The sequence below is a fragment of the Siphateles boraxobius genome, unplaced genomic scaffold (genome assembly GCF_051911475.1).
Source record: "Siphateles boraxobius isolate OS27281-9 unplaced genomic scaffold, OSU_SipBor_1 130, whole genome shotgun sequence".
Lineage (NCBI taxonomy): Eukaryota > Metazoa > Chordata > Actinopteri > Cypriniformes > Leuciscidae > Siphateles > Siphateles boraxobius.
In genome coordinates this window covers 13369805-13389842 of record NW_027508734.1, presented here as the reverse complement: position 1 = coordinate 13389842, position 20038 = coordinate 13369805, and the positions used below count along the sequence as shown (strand labels likewise).

Here is a 20038-nt window from a genome sequence, read left to right as displayed (position 1 = left end):
AAAAAATATTAAGCAGCAGAACAGTTTTCAACATTGATAACAATAAGAGATATTTCATGAGCAGCAAATCAGTATATTAGAATGATTTCTGAAGGATCATGTGACACTGAAGACTGTAGTAATAATGCTGAAAATTCAGATTTGCCATGCAAGGAATAAATTACATTTAAAAAAAGTATTAAAATAGAACAGATTTATTTTAAAATCTAATTATATTTTTATTTACAATATTACTGTTTTTACTGTATTTTTGATCAAATTGGCGAGCATAAGGGACTTCTATCAAAACAATTAATTTTTTACAGTAGTAAAAACAAATTTTTTACAGTAGTATACTTTTTTTTGTGATCAATATTTTTTATTTTAAGTTAACATACCAGATACAAATCAAAGCTCACTGAACTATATACAAACAGATGCCATGAAAACTCTCCACATATACGAGTATATATATATATATATATATATATATATATATATATATATATATATATATATATATATATATATATATATATATAAAATAAAATAAAAATATATATATAGTAATAACAATAATAATATATATATAAATAAGGAATTACAGAGAGAGGGAGATGTAGGATGTCAAAATCTTAGTTCTTCTAACAGAATGTTTGCAATTTTTGTCCAGCTCTGAATAGTATTGTCATTTGCGCCATTGACCTTGGCAGTGGTGCCTTCCAACAATACAATGTCTCTGAAATATGATAACCAGATGAAAGATGTTGGTATGGATGGCTCTATCCATAGCTTTAAAATAGTCTTTTTAGCAGCCGTACTAGCTGACAGTAAGGTCCTTTTTTGATGAGCATTCAGCTGAAGGCCGGAGTCATCTAAAAGTAGAAAAATCAAGGGGTCTTGAGGTATGTCCAAAAGAAGGATTTTCGAAAGAACAGTATTTACAAAGGTCCAAAAAGGAACCACCTTTGGGCATTCCCAAAACATGTGTAAATAGGAACCTATTGTAGAAGAGTTGCATAAATGACAGTATGGATCAGATCTAATTTTCATCCTAAATAATACACTAGGAGTAATACAAGCCCTATTAATACATTTATAATGAATCATCTGGTGAGCCAGGTTCTTAGATGCAGTGAAACATCTGGCCCATACCACATCCCAGTCAGGTTTAGCAGTAGTATACTTTTTTAAAAATAAATAGTATTTCAGAATTGTTATTGCATTTTAATTCCAAAATGTAAAATGAGTCGATCACAGAAGTGTAGAAGTCAAATCACTGTCTGTATAATTTTCATTTTTGATTAGATCCAAAAATACAAAATATGAGCGTCACATTATTGACCCTTATAACACTGTATCCAGGTCTGTCGTGTTCGGATCAGTGAAAGGATGCTCCACAGGCTTGAAACTAATGTTTGCATGAGTATATCCTCTCTAGTTACTAAGGTGAGGTTTCGGTGAGAGAACTGACTTCCATTAGCATAACTGTAGCATATTTGAATGTCCTAAATGGCTCTACAAATCCAGAGAATCTAATGGAGGGCCTCTGCGGTCACATCACTCATGTAGCTCTTTCAGCCCACTTCCTGTCAGTCCCTCAAAAGACGACAGCGAACACATGGGCTGCTTGTGAATTAACATTTCCAGGGATGGTCAAACCAAGTATACAATGTAAAAAACAATTTAGCGAAATGTTCAGCTTTAAAGTATTTAATGCACCACAACATAGACCTGTATTAAATAACGCACATACAAAAAAATCCCGGGTGGAAAACAACATGACTCTATTAGGAAACCCCTACAAAAAAATGAATGAGGTGGTACAATGGCATAATGGTGGCATAAGATCGTAATACCATGGCATAATTTAATGTTTCAAAATATACCATTTTATATACCATGCTACAAGTATATAAACCATGTTAAGGTGTATTATCTCTCAGAAATGATTGTACCTGAGCTCCCTTCATGATTTTTTTGGCTTTGGCGTTGAGGTAGAAATCGCCCCACAGAGTCTTGAGCAGAACCCAGAAGCGGATGCCCATTTTCTGACTGTACATCTCAGCAAACTGATGGATTCTGTCAGAGCATTACAGAAAATACAATTCAGCATCATTATATGCACTCGTAATTTGCTCTTTTATTTCATCCCATTCAGCATGGTGCCGATGACACATGAGTTTTGTAATGATGCGATAAAAATACAACATTTTACAACGAAATTCAAAATGGCCAATGCACAAAATAGCTGATGTCAATCAACTCGGTATGCTGCATAGAACCACAAGACCAGTTTAATGATTTTTGGGCATGTAAAGCACATATCTTAAATCATCTATCTAAGATGTGATTACATATTTATAAATAATTATGTGTTTACATAAAAAACTTTTATACTTAAAGTTTATACTTAATTTCTTTAACTGAAGTGATTTACATGTCCATGTGTAACTAACTAGGGCCACATTTCTGTGTTCTACAAAAAGAAAAAATTCACACCCAAACTTTTGTGTTTCTGATTGAGAGATTGACGTCTCATTTGAATCAGTTCAACACAACTTAACGATATTTAGAAATTTAAAAAAAAAGGCTTACTTCCTGGACTGAACGGACTGAACAACAATGGATCAATATATATATATAAATATTATCTCTAGGCCATATGATAATATGGCCTCTGTGAAAATTAATCTTACAGAAAAATGAAAAGATGTGGACTTTGGTACTTGTATGTGGCATATCACATTCCACTTTCATTGTATAGAAAAGAGCAGTTCAGACATTGTCTAACAACACATTTTTTGTTTCACCCAAGTAAGAACATACTACAGGGTTTGGAACGGCACATGGGTGATTAAATGATTGATGAACAACGTTTGGGTGACCTATTCATTTAATCTAAAAATGCAAATTGGTACTTTACTCTGGAGTGTTTTTACAGTAAAACTGTGCTGAATGTGGTGTGCCTTGGTGCAAAAACATCCTCATGCTCACCAGAGTGCTCTTTTCTATTTGCTCAGCTTTTAGAAAAGTCCACCTACACTAGTCATATTAGTACTTTAGCACTTATTTCAAGTATCTAAAACCACAGTTATGTAACACCTCAAAAATGTGCAATACATTAGAAGGGTGGGGAGTCCTGATGTTGAAATCTAGTATAGTATTGCCATCTTGTGAGCCATCGTAAGTACTACAACCAATGCCAGGGTGTAATGGGTGAAAGCCAACCATGTAAGCTACTTTTAATAAAAGCATTAGACAAAATGTTAAAAAAAATGTGTATATATATATATATATACACACAAATATATATACAACCTCAGTTTCAGAAAGGGTAACACGTACCTGAAGCCCCAGCCATCTATAGCACTGGCAAATACCACATTTCCCCGGTCAGGACTGAAGTAGAGGTCAGAGTCATCGGTTTCCTCTAAACCCGCGCTCCAGTCATACACCTGATCTCCGCTGTCGTTTTCTGTACAGCTGCTCTGAGCTTCTGCGTTTTTCTCCGCTCGCTCCTCCAGAACTTTAGAGGTGAATAACGTGCCGGTAACTGCATTCACCTATAGAATAGGCAAAACCAAACATTTATAGCCATGCAGTTTCAATTTTGCTCAGAAACATGTCTAACCATAAATGACCAAAATTTTTTTGATCTGTGGCCTTTGAAAACATAGTGTAACTTTCAATACTCAAAACATCCTCCGTCCAAAAACGCAGATTTAAAAACATTTTTTTTGTAAAAAGTCTCGCTCACAAAGGCTATATTTATTTAATAAAAATACAGTAAAAAAAAGAATATTGTGAAATGTTTTTACAATTTAAAATGATAACATTTATTATTAACTAAATATTGCTTATTAATTATTGAAATTGCTTATATTATTATTATTATTATTATTATTATTATTATTATATTATTCATGTGAATGCAAAACTATCACATGATCTTTCAGAAACCATTCTAATAAACTTTTCTTATTTCTTATTATTATCAAAGTGTTAAGAACAATATTTTTGTGGAAACCGTGATATATTCTTTTCCATAATTCCTTGATAAAAATAACAGAATTTATTGTAAATTAGGCCTGCCTCTGACTAAAGATTTTCCTAGTGAACTAGTAGTCGTTCATTTAAGCAACTGGTTGACTAGTCACATGTTTATATAAATGTAATGACTTAAATACAGTATATATGGGGGGAATACTAAACCGTAATGAAACTTTTATATACATGGGCGTAATATATAGCCTATTCCGAATTCCATTAAGCTTGCCACAAAGCACAATCAAATTAATGATTATGAATGTGTCGGAAAAAATAGCAAGGAGACATTTTGACTAGTGTTTTCTGAGTCAGTCGGCTGCAAAGATGAAGCTGACGATGCTGACTCGCAGTAGCCTATAGCGGACATGCCTTTAGAGAGAAATGCACCTTTCATACGGATTACATAATCAGAGAGTATTTGAATTGGTTAGTTTAAAAGAAGAAATTTCAATCTTTCTATATATATTTCTCACTTCTGTGAGGTAAGTAGCCTATACGCTGAGTTTCTGTTCATTTTTGTGACATAGACCAGTTCACAGAGACCAATTTACACTTGATACAGTTTAAGTTGACCTTATAAACAAAATAAAATGTCATAAAAGCATGACATGACTCCTTCAAAATCCATATTTTGGATTGTGTGTTCCAGAGCTTAAGCCATGTTTTGGAGCTCTGACTCACCTGCTCTAGTATTTTCTGCAGGTGAGTGTACGCTTCCTGTGAAGTGAGTTTCAGCTCCACAATCAGCCGGTCAATTTTGTTGATGACAAGAACTGGACGAATATTCTCCAGCCAAGCTTGTCGTAAAACAACTTGTGTCTAAAGCAGAAAAGGAACAAGATGCTGTTACAGGATGATGTGGTGTAGAGCCTAAAGATCTGAGACATCTTTTTCACAACACAGCTAAGAAATAAACTGTAAAAAGCACTATATAATTGTTCTTACTTAATCTAAAACTTGACAAATTTTTGATGCCTTTTGTGAACATCTGATGACCATTTAGTGATGATACAAACAAAAGAGGAATCATTGTTGTGAACAAAGAATCAATTTACTGAAATGTAAATGAAGGACATAACCAAACCTGTTTTTGGTACTGAAGCTGTAATCAAATGCAATTACATGAAATTGTAATGCCAATTTCTCTATTTTCACATGAAATTAATGACCAAATAAAAAGTGCATAACAGTTTGAAATTTCTATGCAGTCGGTTTAAAACGCAATATAACTTATACAGTGAATATTGACAATGAAAACACACTCAAGTCATTGATTATACCTGCGGACACACTCCCTCGACGGCATCAACAACAACAATAGCCCCATCACACAGTCTGACAGCAGTGGACACCTCCGAGGAGAAGTCCACATGACCGGGAGAGTCGATCAGATTAATGAGGTAATCATTTCCTCCTGCAATGACAGAGTTACAAAGTTACAGGAATACATGGTGAATCAGTAAAGCTACAGACCGTGATGGCATTACCTGTTGTGCAATGTAATGAAATAGCGCTGGACTTCATTGTGATTCCTCTGATCTGCTCATCCTCCCTGCTGTCCAGATATCTCAGCTACAGGAACAGATATTTCAGATCGTTTATTTTTTATTTTTTTATATTTAACATTTTTTGTATTAAGTATCCAATTATTTCCCTCTGATTTTATGGGTAGTTAACGATTTTGGTTGGAGTTAGGCCTATTGTTTGTGTTAAAAAAAAGTCAGAGAAAGGCTGACTACATGAAAAAAAATCATTATTATTTTTAATGATTTTGCATGAGTTTGCAAACCAGTCTGAATGGCTTACAGGAGTAATTAGTCTGTATCAAGTCAGATGACTGACTGACTCACTCAACTGCAGATTATGATATTTGACTTAAAATGAGTTGAAACTTGTGGCAGATTTGTGAGGTTAGTGAAACCTATATCTTTATATGACGTGTTATTTTAGTGTGTGTGTGTGTGTACTGTGTAGCCTATATGTGTCATTCCTTCTTTATAAAATAGTATCTAATAATATTAATTTAAATTAACTTTTTATATATATTTATAGCTTTAATTTTCAGTTTAGTTAATGTTTTAGTAATTGTTTATGTGCTTTTGTCTTTTTTATTAGTTTACTTAGTATTATTTAACATACAAAATAAACATAAAGACATGCATACAGTACATACATGTACTTTAATGTAAATACTTCCTTAATTTGTTCTTTTTTTATATATATATTGTATTATATTGCATTGATGAAGAATGCCGTAGCCTCACGCATTTCAATATACAAATTGTCACTGACATCTGTACACATGACAAATAAACTTAAAACTAACCTGAAACTAAAACTAGTAATTTGAGTACTTCAAATTCAACTAATTTATTTCTTAGTATGTTTATTTCTAATGTTTATTAAATTGTTTTAAGTTTTTCATCTAATATTTAAATTTTATTTTATTTAGCCTATACTTTATTTCAATTAAGGAAAGCGATTTTTTTACATTCTTGTCATTGTCAGAGATTTATTGTAACAATTCATATTTAATTTAAATTTGTATCGTATTTTGAAAAACACAAAATATGTTGGAAAAAAAGTATTAGTTATTGTGTGGTCTAATCACTGATAATTTTGATGTAGGTTCACTTACCTTTCCTGCTAAACGACTGGATATAATACCATTACTCGCCACAAGACAGTCGGCTAATGTCGTCTTCCCTGTGGGCAACACACATTTACTGTTTACAAACACAAAGTTTTAAGTTTGAGGTAAGATTTTAAGGTAGACGATTGACCATTAACAAAAACAAAGATCTGACACACATCACCATACTTTACACTCACCGTGATCTACATGAGCAAGAATACACAGATTTCGGATCTGTGACGTTTTCTTCTGCAGCGCAATTATCTTCTCCAAACTTGTGTGACCCATTTTTGACTTTCTATGAGGATGAAGTGCAGAACATGAAGATCACTATTAGTACAAATACATTACTAGCAACCCCAAAAACACTTAAGTCACTTCAAACAAATCAAACAAATGCTGTTCTCAGTACAGTAACCACAGATCTGATCCCTTCAGTTGTATTCAATTAATAAATGTTTAAACTGTATGGATTTCCTAGAATAAAAGACATTCTAGAGATAATGCTTCACCACTTTCATCAACTATTTTTAATTTTTGTTGTCATAAATACAAAAAAATGGTGTTTGGATGGACACAATATCACATTATGAATCTGAAGAGTTAAAAATGATCTTAAAGACCTGACAGCAGCATCAGATAATTCGTTTAGAATATTAATCGGTTTCATTTCAAAACCTAAAAAAAGCCATCTTTTTTAAATGCTACTTGGTTTGACTCTTTCTTTTAAATCTACAGCAATTTCAAGTGTGTCCAAATCATTTATCTACTGTAGGATGGTGGTTTAAAGTCGACCAATTGCCAAATGTCGTTCTTTAAAACCAAACCCGTGTGTGTGCGTGCGTGTATGTGTGTGTGTGTGTATGTGTGTGTGTGTGTGTGTGTGTGTGTTGGTGACACAACTGGAAGATTTCTGCACATTATTTCTCAAGATTTACTCATTCAGAGACTCATTTGACACAAAGGTGCAACTTTTCAAACCTATTAGTTACGTCTATTCAAGACTGACTGACAACAAACAACAAACTAAACATTAATCGCAACCATATATAAGAACGAATACCAGTAAAAATACAACAGATATTCAACTGCCCATTAACTAAAGTAACTAACTGAATATATGAAATGACAACAGATACTCACATGTTTCCTCCAGTCCAGGAAGCACAAATGAGCTGCCGTCGCACGCGTCATACGTAATACGTTACGCTGCGTCATCAACAGGACGCTGCAAACAGTAGTTGCCGGGGAAACGGGACGCTTTACACTGCAGCGCCAGGAAAGCAGAGTGGGTGAGTGGGGAAAAAAGTCGTCTTTTCCCTCAATAACTCGACGAAAATGACACGACTCTGTATCTGTAAGATGTGCAGTTGTGGGTAAGAGTATGCATGTTTGTTTATTGGTTTTTGTCTGTAATTATTTTTGAAGCCCGAGAAGATGTTTTGAATAATTGATGTGTAACTGTAAAGTTAACGTCAATTACATGGTAAGTTAGAAGGAATATCAAGGAAGTTATTAATGGAACAAACTAATCTTGAATTCTTGAATAACTTTTAACTAATTATATTACATTTTAATTCAATTTAAAAGTTATTATTTATGTTTTGTGTTTTCCTTTTTAAATCATTGCATAATTAATAGGAATTCGTGAAGAAAATATCAGGTAACTTAGTTACTTAATTTAATTGAATCGTTTTCTTTTTGAAGCACTGTAAAATGCGTCTTGAATACATTGGCAGTGCAAAGAGAATAATATGGAGGAAACAAGTGTGTGTGTGTGTGTGTGTGTAGTAGTAGTATTAAGGCTTTAGCTACAGAGTTAGTAACAGGGTTTGTTGTATAGTTGCCCTGGACTACACAAACATGTTCAGTAAAAGTACTGCAGGTACTGAGAAGAATCTCGTGGTGAAAAACATATTATTAGAGTTTATGTCTTCTCAGAAGCATCAATTGTTTTTAAACAAAGGCCCTCTGCCTAAAATGCTTCTCCATTACCTTCAGCCGTCACCGTTGCACACACCAACCCACGGCACTTTACAAGAGAGCGAGTCAGACCAATGTGTTGTCAGAGTACTCAGAGAAGTATCCTGCCTATAAAGGTCACATTCGTCCCAAGAGCCTCAAGCCACAACTGCAGTATAAAGCTCATCAGGACACGATGGACGGAACAACGACCTTCAGGTAACGTTACATTCGGGGACTGAAATAATTATTACATGAGTCACTAACAATTTGCATTAAAAAGGAACTTACAGTAAGATGTTTACATTGCCAATTAGTGTAATTATTCATGGCTAATCTTTAGTCGAATAATTTACAGTTTTATACATTAACAATTCACTGGATCAATCAAAGTGGCTTTTCCTAATATATGTTTCATATAACCTAAAACACCTTTTTCTCAGGATGGACTATATCCCATATCCAGTCACCCGTCGCCCTGGGAGGCAGCAGGCCGAGTACAAGCCCAAGGCTGGAGAGATCGACTTAGGAACTACCTATAAGCAAGACTTCCACCCATATGAAGTGCAACCATTTGTTCCTTCACGCCCTAAAGCGAGAGCACATCCCATGCATGCACAACCAGTCACCATACCCACCTATAAAGGTAATTATGACACTTTAGGTCAGTTAGGTCATGTGATGCTTTCTGAGCATACAGTTTCAAAAAACATACTGAACAACTGGAGCATTTATGAAGCCACCTCATCTATCCGCTGTTAAATCAACTATATTTAAAAGTAAATGTATTGATGTAGCAGACACTTTTATAAAGCAACTTATAAGGAACATGACAAACAATTTACCCTTCCTTTCAAAAGATTGCAGTCAGGAAGGTACTGTATCATAAAAAGCCAAAAATATTTGCAGTATACAGTACAGTAAAAGCTAGACTAGTACACAAGTGAAATGCAGAAAAATTATTATAATAAAGGCCCATTCACACCAACAACAATAACTATAACGATAACGATATTGTTTTGTTTTTTCTAAACAAATACTTGTCTGTCACTTTAAAGGCTCAAGCTCATTACAGCAGGATGGATTCTGATTGGCTGTCAATGTTTTTATCGTTCATCAGCTAGATTCCAACGATATAGTTTCTCTGTGCCATTATCGTAACAGCTGTAGTCTGCTATTCTTTAATATTGAGAATGATTTTTTCAACTTTATCTTTATAGTTATCGTCCTTGGTGTGAGAGTGTCTTAAGTGCCTTTGTTTGTTAAACGTTTTTTATGATGTTTTTAAAGAGGATTTTCGTCCGTGGGAGATCAGCAGAAGGGAATTAACTAAGCCTGACACAACGTATCAACCTCCTACTGCAAAGTTTGGGAATTCCACCACATTCCAGGATGATTTCGTCCACCGAGGCCTCGTGCCACTTGAGAGCTTCAAGCCCTCAAACAAAGCCAAGCTATCCGATGCTCCTTTTGAAAACCTGACCAGCAACAAGCTCTCATATGTACCACACGCTCTAGAAGCCCGGTACGTTAAACCGCCAGAAGAGTACAAACCCAGCAATGGTCCTTTCCAGGACCTCACTACCCACCGACAGGACTTCCAAGGCCTGCCGAGTCAGCTGACCAAAAGCTGCAAGCCCGAGCCGCTCAAAGTGACCTCCAGCAAGCCCTTTCAGAGCAGCACAGAATTCCGGGACCATTTCCAGCAGTGGCCCGTCTCCCTCCGGCAGGTGCAGAAATCGGTGGAGTACACCAGTCCCACGGCACACATGGACCTGACAACCACCTCGCACACCGACTACATCAAGCACCAAATCCAACCCTTCCTTTCCGCCAAACCTTTCTCTCTTCCCACTAAGTCTTCCAGGCCCTTCCAGGGCAACACCACCATGAAGGACGACTTCCAGCCGTGGGTGACGCAACGTCAAGGCGTGATCCGGAAGCCAGAGGAAATCCATCGAGCCAGTGGGAAAATGGAAGATATGACAACCTTCAGGGCACATTTTGTCCAGCATGAAGCCCAGCCTAGTCTCAGCTTCAAGCCCCAAAATGCACCACTGCGGACTGATGCTCCCCTACAGAACGAGACCATGTACCGCACGGAGTTCACGCCCAAGAGGATCAGAATGTGTCCGGCCAGTTTCGAGACACCACCGGGGTTTGTTTTCGATAATTGCGATGATCAAGGACACCGTTTCTTCCGCAAGATGTCGTCCACTGACAGGATCGAGACTCCGAAGGAAATGGTCTTGACTGCTTAAGAAAGCCATCATGTTATTTCTATAAAAGATGACATAAACTAGAATACAATAATGATCTCCTTAAATTAATGTAATCCTATGGGGAATCGTAATGAATTACGATTTAAAGGGTCGAACTACCTGTCAGAAAACACTGATTATGGGTATTTTACAATTTTAGCTAGTTTTTGATTTTCAATAGGATGAACCTGCTGTATAACTATGTAGCACAGTGCAAGTACTATAAATGTTAATCTATATAAATCAGTTAATCTACATAAATCAGACATAAAATCAACAATATACATATATACACCACCGTTTTACTATACCGTTTTTAAAAATTAATACTTTTATTCAGCATGGACACATTAAATTGATCAAAATTGACAGAAAAGACATTTATAATGTTACAAAAGTTATCTTTTGAACTTTCTAAGATCAAAGAATCCTGAAAAGAAAATGCCACAAATTTGTTTTTTAAGCAGAATATCAGAAACGCGTAATGATGCTGAAAATAGAAATCCGTTATTTAAACTGTAATACTATTTCACAATATTACTGTTTTACTGTATTTTTGATCAAATAAATCCAGCCTTTTGAATGAAAGCGTAGCTAACCACATAAAGCACACTTTAAACATTACACATACCCACAATATAGAATAAAAAGGGAACAATAATCATGAAGATATATAAAGTGATCGGTAAAACTGTATTTTATTGTATTTGTATCACATAGACTGTTTGCTATATTGACGTGAATAGTACCAAACTAGCGCTTCCTCGATGAAGTCATGTAGCGATGCTTTCTCCACATAGCAATAAGATGCAATGGATTAAATTCATGGATAAAGTCTGTGAGTGGCTTATGTACAACATTTGTTGATGTAATTAAAATACATGCATAAAGGCCAGTAGGAAACCATTATATTAGAGATATGGAAAATCCACTTCAGGTGCTATAAGTACGTAGGTCTGTGTTGCGTTTAACCTTAAATATGGATAATATAGACAAACTAAACCAAGATGTAAGAAAATAAAATCCAAACTTTCTACACTCAATGTACAATATTGCACTTAAAAACACACTATATACAAGACATATTTTACAAAGTTTGTTTGAACACAAAACGTACATCTAAAATACGGCTGGAGAAATGTGACTTTTATGGCATATGCCATTTCAATCAGTCAGCGGGTTTTCTGTCATACATTCTACGCCCATATTAACACATTTTCTAATAATAAAGTCAACATGAAAACAAATTGAACCCTTTTTACTTTCTTAAAACATGCTACTGTAATCCAATACAGAATGTATTTTTGTTACAAAATGTATTGTTCACAATTCAAAATAGCAATATATATATATATATATATATACCTGTTTATATCGAAATAGCAATAATAACTTGCTCCCCCTCTGCAACAAATTTCCTTTTTTTGGCTGACATCACAGGCACCTCTCAAATGGAAGACTGCATCCTAGGGACGACTTCCAGCCATCAAAGCGTGATCCGGAAGCCAGAGGAAATCCAGCAATCCAAAATTTATTTTTGGAAAAATGTTTTGTATTAAAAATCTTTATATTAACTAGTTGTCTCTATTAATGCCATACAGTCAATCACAACAGTCTGTGGCTTACATTATTGGCCATTTAGTGATTAATTTACGTCAAAACAAAAGATAACATGTATGCCCTCATCTCCGAAGACATTTTTTTTGTCTTACATTTCATAATGAACTCAAGTTCAGTGCCGACTCGTTTTCCGTCAGTTCTTTTTCGTGAATTGGAACGTGCGCAAAGGATTGTGGGTGATTTAAGGACGTGAAGGATACACTTGATGCATCCTTCATAATGAGCTGAATGAAGGACGTGAAACGAAGGCTGCCTTCCAAGGATCCTTCAAATTGTGACGGCCTTTGACAGCGCCTGATATGCAGCCTTACTACAGCGCAGCCTTCCATTTGAGAAGCACCCCACAAAATCCTTTTTACTTCTTTACCGTCGCCTCTCTGACCACCCGACTCTATTCACCAGCCAAACAAGTCCTAATGGATAAATAAAATGGGTTGCGACAGCATTTCATGTTGACTTTAAGGTAGGGCTCTGAATGTTTTATTTTTTTTAAGGATAATGTCTCTCTTAATACTTCAAGCTGTGTACAACTGAGTGCATTATGTACACTCAAGATGATTTTATTTTAATTTCTTTCACATAGGTGAATGGTCCAATAAGATTGTCCTCCCATATCCACAAGAAAAAATGCATGTCTCTTAAATTAATACACGTACAATATCACTTTCAGGGCAAGATGAAAAGAAATCTGCAAAGAGAGCCGGTGGAGAGACAAATCTCAAGTGATTTTCTCTTTGGACTTCTGATGATTGTGGGAAAGCATCCAGTGAAATTTTCACCAGAAAACACTCGTCTGCCACCGGTAGACATCTTTTAGTCCATAAACTCCAGGTGTCCAAGGGTTTGCACGATTTTAAACAATATTCTGTATTACGAGAGACAATCAGTGCGGTGACTGAAAAGGGCGTCAGTTAGTTTCGCCTCTGAAGCTCACTAGGTGGCGCTAGTGTCCTGTGAGCAGGTCTGGCAGCAGCGTTGCCGGTACAGATCCACAGGGCAAAGCTTGAGACGTTTCACCACAGGACAGTAGTGGGTTCTGTCCGTACACTCACCTAGAGAAGTACACACAAAACAAAGGTTATTTAAATGACAACTTGATAAATTATACTTTTTAAAAGCACAATTCACTACATGAATCAGCAAATAATGCAAATGGAACCATCAAAACGTTAGAGAAATAAACAGAAAACAGAAGTAATTTAATCTAAATAATTTGTAAACAATAAAATTTTAATTTTTCAAATCTTTGTAATCATTTTAGAGTCAAATTCTCACTATTAACTAGTTGCTTATTAGCTTGCATTTTACCAGGATATTGGCTGTTTATTAGTACGTATAAAGCACATAGTAATGTCTTATTCTGCATGACCATATTCTACATCCCTTATTCCTACCCAATACCTAAACTTAACAACTACCTTACTATTAATAAACTATTAATAAGCAGTTCCTCTGAGTTTATTGAGGCAAAAGTCATTCTTAATACTAAGAATTGGACCTGAAACTAAAGTGTGACAGAGTCTTTTGTACGATTTTATTATTAATGAATAGTAATAATAGTATATTATTTTTGTTAATTATTATTTATAAAAAAAAATATGAATAACTATTTACTAAATACTATTTTTTTATTTATTAATATATTTTCATTAAGGTGAAATATTTGAAAAAAAATTATTGTACACCCTACAAAGAGAAACAGTTTCCTACAATACAAAATCAAATAAAATAAAATTGACAGTTCAGGTCTAGGATGCTAATTGATGGTCGATACATTGTTCAGTTGTGCTAAACTACACACTATAGCTGTGAAACACTTGTTTGTCTTGCTTCGTCCATAAACTGCTTAGACTAGAAGTTAGTCATCTATACTTTTTCTTCGAGACTGGTCCTACATTTTTAAAGTCAGTTACGTAAAAGTGTATTTTGGTATGAATTTTAATTGGAAAAGCAAGACTAATTACCCCTTGGTTAGCTGCTAGTTGGTCAAGCTAGTTTTTAAGACAGTCTTAACACAGTGGCTAGGTTTTTATAACTGGCCCCTGATCTTGGATCAAAATATCGCAAAGATTATTGTAATGAATTTTGGGACTTTGTGCTTCATTGACATCTATACACATGGAAACGTGGGGGACCAGAAATGCAAACTTGTGCACACACATGAATGGCACCTTAACATTTCCATCACAAGATATTTCCATCAAGAGGTGCATCAATTTTTGGTCAATATATTGACAATGCAAGCGTCAAGCTCTATGTAAATTCTCCTCCAGCGCATCCCAAAGACTTTCAGTGAATTTAAGATCTGGACTCAGAGGTACCAGTTCATGTGTGAAAATGATTCTTCATGCTTCCTTTTAACCATTCTTACACAATTTAAGCCTGATTAATCTTGACAGTGTCATCCTGTAATATGGCCATGATGTGTGTCCTACATGGTTGTTTCAGAAATGAAAAGCTACACACTCCATCAGTTAGGGTTAGAAAAACTGTTGCCACACATATAACATGCTAGAAACACTGCAGTAATGATCCAATCATAGACTCTTAAGCATTTGCCTATTTAAATCCAAACAGTAACTTTTTTTTGTTTTGGCCGGGCAGTGTATATTTTCACATTGTAAATGTTTTATCATTGTTTTCAGTGATTTATTGTTTATTAAAGAGAGCGTGATATGATCATGTTCGCTGCGGTGTCTGAAGCAACATTGCATGCTCAAAGTCTAGTGTGAGTGCAGCTTCACACTCCAAATACAATATAAGTTCATTTATTGGTGTTATTTTATTGAATATTTCTGCACCCAGAAACAAGTTAAGGGACACAAAAAATGTTTCATTAAGTGTCAGCACAGAAGAGTGAAGAACAAAAAGCAGATGTTTGGACAGACAGGATTCCTGAAGGAGCTTAAAAGAAAACCCCACGAACAAGAGCGAGTTCTCTCGGGACGTTGTGTTAACTTATAAAAAACAGACAAATAGCAGCTCTTCAAGAGTGACGGATCAAGCCAATATATTTCGCCCTCAGGTCGGTTGTATTTTCCCTAATAAAACATGAGCGCTCTAATGGTGTCGAACAAGGGCAAACATCTTTCGAACTGTACTGACACTCAGCCTGGTTTATAACAAGGGGTTCCGAGCTAAAACTAAGAGACCTACTGCCACAGGAAGTGATGTTGCAGTGTTGCCAGGTAACAGGCCGCCGTTGCCAGGCGCAGTGCTGATCGGGGAGAGTTTTTCTGTTCTGCCGATGGACACACTCCACTCGACGGGACTGGAAGCCGCTGCCGCACGCCACGGTACACATCCTCCACGGTAACACCTTCCAGAGCACGTCACACATCTCGGAGGAGCAGTTCCTCACGGATGGCGGCCTGAGAGGTGTTTGGGAATCAAATCATGAATTCTAAAAGAGCTTTGCATGTGAGAATAAGTGATGCTGAATATTCCTCAACAAGTCTGGCACCTTTCTTTTGGGTCACATGTTTTGGAGGTGGAGTTGCTGAAGTGTCTGCATGACACCGTTCTGGTCTGTGTGGCCACCGCAGGCCCCAGACAACGACCCGTGCACTGTTGAACACATCACGTGACATATACATGTATATATATATATAATTTAAAAATATACGTGACATATAATATTGTAAATGCAAAGAGGAGAGAGTTAAACAAATGCTACATAAAACTGATTATAGGTATTTGACGAATGACATGATTTTTTTTTTTTATGATTGCATAAGAGAGTATATTTGGTAACACTTTACAATAAGGTCTCATTCGTTAACATTACTTAATGTGATAACTAACATGAACTAACCATGAGCAATACATTTGTTAGAGGATTTATTAATCCTTGTTAATGTTAGTTAATAAAAATACAGTCGTTCATTGTTTGTTAATGTTAGTTCACAGTGAATTAACTGATGGTAACAAATACAACTTTTGATTTTAATGATGGATTATTAATATTGATTTATAATATTTGTATAATATATTTATAATATATAATAAATGTATATTATAATATATTAAATATACTTGTTAAAAATATGTTTTTTGTGGGGGGGTTTAAATTTTGTAACTGGCCAGTATTTTGTATTATTAGTTTTATTTATTTTTATTTTTTATTTTTTGCACATATCTTTAGGTTATTAAATATAATTTAAATGTATTTAAATAGTAACCCAATATACTTGCCTAATATGTCACAATCCAATCAACCCCCCCCCCCCCCCCTCCCCAAAAAAAAGTCCTATACCTTCATTATTTTCCACATTGAATATTATCTTTCACTCAGAAATATTTCAAATTACAGAAGTACAATTGTTTTCAATATTACAAATGTATTTTTAAAAATACAAATATGTCTCTCAATTAATATACGTTCCTAAAGGTTTAATAATTTAGAACAAAAATGAGGGGGAAAAATGTTGTTTAAAAGTTTATGAAAAGTATAGCATGATCACACTGCAATAAAATGTTCCAAAAGATTTCAAATAAATTCTGTTCTCTTGAACTCTCTATTCATCAGAGATTACTGAAAATTAAAATTAACCACAATTTCCACAAAAACATTAAGCAGCACAACTGTTTTTACATTGATAATAATCAGAAACTTAGAATGATTTCTGAAGGATCAAGACTGGAGTAATGATGCTGAAAATTCAGCTTTGACATCACATTAATAAACTACATTTTGAAATATATATTCAGATAGAAAACAGTTATTTTAAATGATAATAATATTTCACAATATTAAAGTTTTTCTGTATTTTTGATCAAATAAATGCAGCATTGGTGAGCAGAATAGACTTATTTCAAAAAACATAAAAAAAATAGCAATGAGTCCACAGAATATAAAATATTTGTGTATAATGGTTATCATCCATTTCAATATTTAGAAAATCTGCTGTACTGGTTACTGGCTAATGATTTCAAAATGGCACAATTATACACAATGATTTCAATGATTCACTATTTTACACACTGTTCCACATTAGAGCGGATAGAATGAATATAAAAGTGCCAGTAAACGTACCTTCCCCCAGGGTCCGGTGAGCCACTCCACACAGACGTGAGAGGTGCACTCTTCCCTGTCTTCAGGCCGAGGAGATCCTTCACACGCCGTACGGGACAGAACCCTCGTGCTCCCTGATGCCTCCACCTGCTGGCAGGACACCCGCCTCTCTCGGAAGCCCCGCCCACAGGAACTGGAGCATTTCGACCACACTGTTGACACCCAACTGACACATACAGAAAGAACATTGTTCAAAGTCAGGGCAAGTGTTTACTTTTTAAATGATGTTAAAATACTCCACAATCAGCTATCAATTTTCTACATTAAATACCTAGATGACCATCTACATTTTTAAAATGTGCAGTATACAATAAAGCACACTGAGTAACACTTTGTTGCTGTCCTTGTTACACATGTAGTTACTATAGTAATTACTATAAATTGTGCATTATTGCATGCAACTAACCCTAAACCAAACCCTAATCTTATAGAAAGTATGTTTAGTTTATTTTTACTCCGTACTTAAATTTATAAATACGCTTAAAATAAAGTGTAACTGCACAATGTATAAAATGCCACAATGCAATGCACTCAACTTGACCTTCCATTTCCAGTGTGATTGATGAGTCAAATTTATGATTTAACATGTTTTTTGATCAGATCACCAAAAATATATATTTCAGAGATCATACCTCTTCGCTATTCACTGAATAAACATACAACGTTATGAGGTCATGTGACAGCAATGTAGCATAATCCTGTTTGACATTACTTTTGCGTAATGCAATTAATTCGGTTGCACATAATATATCTAAAAACAAAAACATAGGTAGAACACAGTAAAAACGTTTAATAATATAATGACACATGCAAGTATATGATCATGTATAAAGCCAGAATATCAACTTTGAAAACATAGTGTTTAGTAATTTAAAAAAATACAGTGCTTTTTTTTACATTTCCGGAAAAGTTGCAGTTTTGGTCATACAAGGTTTCCGATTATTTTACAATGTCACATTATGTCACAAATATGATGTAAATCCAGCCCTGTCCAACTGACATAAACAGAAAGTACAGTTCAGAAAGTCAGAATAGCTTCAAAACTGGTAACATTTTAATTATAATGTGCGATTTTGTCATTATAATTTCACTTGGAAATTACAAACTTCATCTGTAATCAACTTTGTAGACAGAAAATACACTGCAAATGTTTTTTGTTTTTTTTTTATTATAAAAGGACATGATTTACCCTCACACCAGAGATCCACCTGTAGCATCCAATCTTATACTTGACATTTATCTAGCTGCATATTACCAATTTTCTCTGCACTCACACACTTAAACACACACTAACAAACCTCAAACTTCTAGCTAACTCTGGATATGTGCCATTCCAAACCGAGAAGAATATATATCGCATTCCTAACTGGCGATACACGTACGGCTGGATATTTTTGGTTCTTGAAAAAGCACAGGTTGTGCCCGAGTCACTGGGGAGCTCGGAGCCTCTGCGGGGCATTTGGGGTTGTGTTAGAGCGAGAGAAGCAGTAACAAAGACACGCTTTGTGAGAGGATCTCCCACTGATGGCTCTGAACTGACGCTAAGCGCTTTTACAGAGCCATATGATTCATGCGCTGAGCCCAGACGCATGGCAATAATCAGATGATGTTTTTGGCATGGACGTATAGAAGTCGGAGAGCGTTTGCATGCACTATCTATCCTGTGTTCTCCGTGAAACCCTCAATCAATCAGCTCACGATATGAAACGTGGACTATGCTAATGAGTCAGGCTCGGAATATTTTCTCTGCAGAAAAAACTCCTGCTGGCTTTTATACCAAAGAGTGAGAGTATGTGCTAATAATATTGGTTGTAATATAATATAATATAAGTTGACAAAATTATTCATATTATAATTGTATTAATATTTTGAATCAGCTTTTATTTTTATATTTTTTAGCCTTCACATTAATAGACACATTTCGTTTAAGTTTAGTTTATGTTTTTCAACTAATATTTCCGCTTTACTTCAATTAACAGAAATGTTTTAAAAATATTTTAAGTAAACGATAATAACGCTGTCTTAAATATATCCCTGGTCGTATTGTTCAAAAAATGTTCAAAAGGTTTAATGAAAAATGTCAATGAAATTATTAATACTATTGCAATGTGCTAATGGCAAAACAAAATAAATAAATGAAACAAAAATATTAACCAACTAGATCACATTTTAAATGTGACGCAAATGCCATTTTTCATTTTTGTCACCAACATTAAGAAAAAATGCCCCCCAAATTCAAAATAAGGGGGCAAAAAATAAGGCCCCTGCGTGATTTAACTAAATCTATTATGGCAGTTGCAATTAAAATGAAATGTGAACATGAATGAAAAGTGTTGATTGTGACATTTAGATCTGCTCAGATTGCATCAATTTCTTTTTTGTTTTTTTTTTGCATAACCAATCACGTGTTTATGCTGAACTTATGAATGCAATGGCCAATCAAGAACACTTTAGTCA

At 35.0% G+C, this 20038-nt stretch overlaps 3 protein-coding genes across 6 annotated transcripts in view; 1 reads left to right on the top strand and 2 right to left on the bottom strand.

Moving 5' to 3' along the window:
- Window positions 1-7867, bottom strand: part of efl1 (elongation factor like GTPase 1) — a 117467-nt gene extending 109600 nt beyond the window's left edge. For 2 of the 3 annotated variants that reach the window (XM_077227990.1, XM_077227992.1), the window contains exons 1-8: window positions 7808-7867; window positions 6862-6962; window positions 6668-6735; window positions 5517-5601; window positions 5310-5443; window positions 4711-4848; window positions 3328-3545; window positions 1938-2061 (exon numbers count right to left, since the gene is read on the bottom strand). In XM_077227990.1, coding sequence (XP_077084105.1) covers window positions 1938-2061; window positions 3328-3545; window positions 4711-4848; window positions 5310-5443; window positions 5517-5601; window positions 6668-6735; window positions 6862-6952 — 858 coding nt within the window. In that variant the 5' untranslated portion in view covers window positions 6953-6962; window positions 7808-7867. The other variant, XM_077227991.1, reaches the window with a different exon arrangement.
- Window positions 7868-7894: 27 nt separating this feature from the next.
- saxo2 (stabilizer of axonemal microtubules 2) lies at window positions 7895-12134 on the top strand. The gene is made up of 4 exons (XM_077228033.1): window positions 7895-8040; window positions 8666-8845; window positions 9070-9272; window positions 9917-12134. Exons 1-4 carry the CDS (start codon window positions 8003-8005, stop codon window positions 10885-10887), a joined length of 1392 nt encoding a protein of 463 aa, XP_077084148.1. The 5' UTR covers window positions 7895-8002; the 3' UTR covers window positions 10888-12134.
- Window positions 11562-20038, bottom strand: part of adamtsl3 (ADAMTS-like 3) — a 207245-nt gene continuing 198768 nt past the window's right edge. For both annotated transcript variants that reach the window (XM_077227978.1, XM_077227980.1), the window contains 4 exons: window positions 17543-17747; window positions 15971-16074; window positions 15664-15878; window positions 11562-13559 (listed from right to left, as the gene is read on the bottom strand). In XM_077227978.1, coding sequence (XP_077084093.1) covers window positions 13441-13559; window positions 15664-15878; window positions 15971-16074; window positions 17543-17747 — 643 coding nt within the window. In that variant the 3' untranslated portion in view covers window positions 11562-13440. The remainder of the gene's footprint in view (window positions 13560-15663; window positions 15879-15970; window positions 16075-17542; window positions 17748-20038) is intronic.

Coding starts and splice junctions, on each gene's coding strand:
- saxo2 (XM_077228033.1), top strand. CDS start 8,003: ATGACACGACTCTGTATCTGTAAGATGTGCAGTTGTGG. Junction 8,041..8,665: donor TGTAAGATGTGCAGTTGTGG/GTAAGAGTATGC, acceptor CATTACCTTCAG/CCGTCACCGTTGCACACACC. Junction 8,846..9,069: donor GACGGAACAACGACCTTCAG/GTAACGTTACAT, acceptor CCTTTTTCTCAG/GATGGACTATATCCCATATC.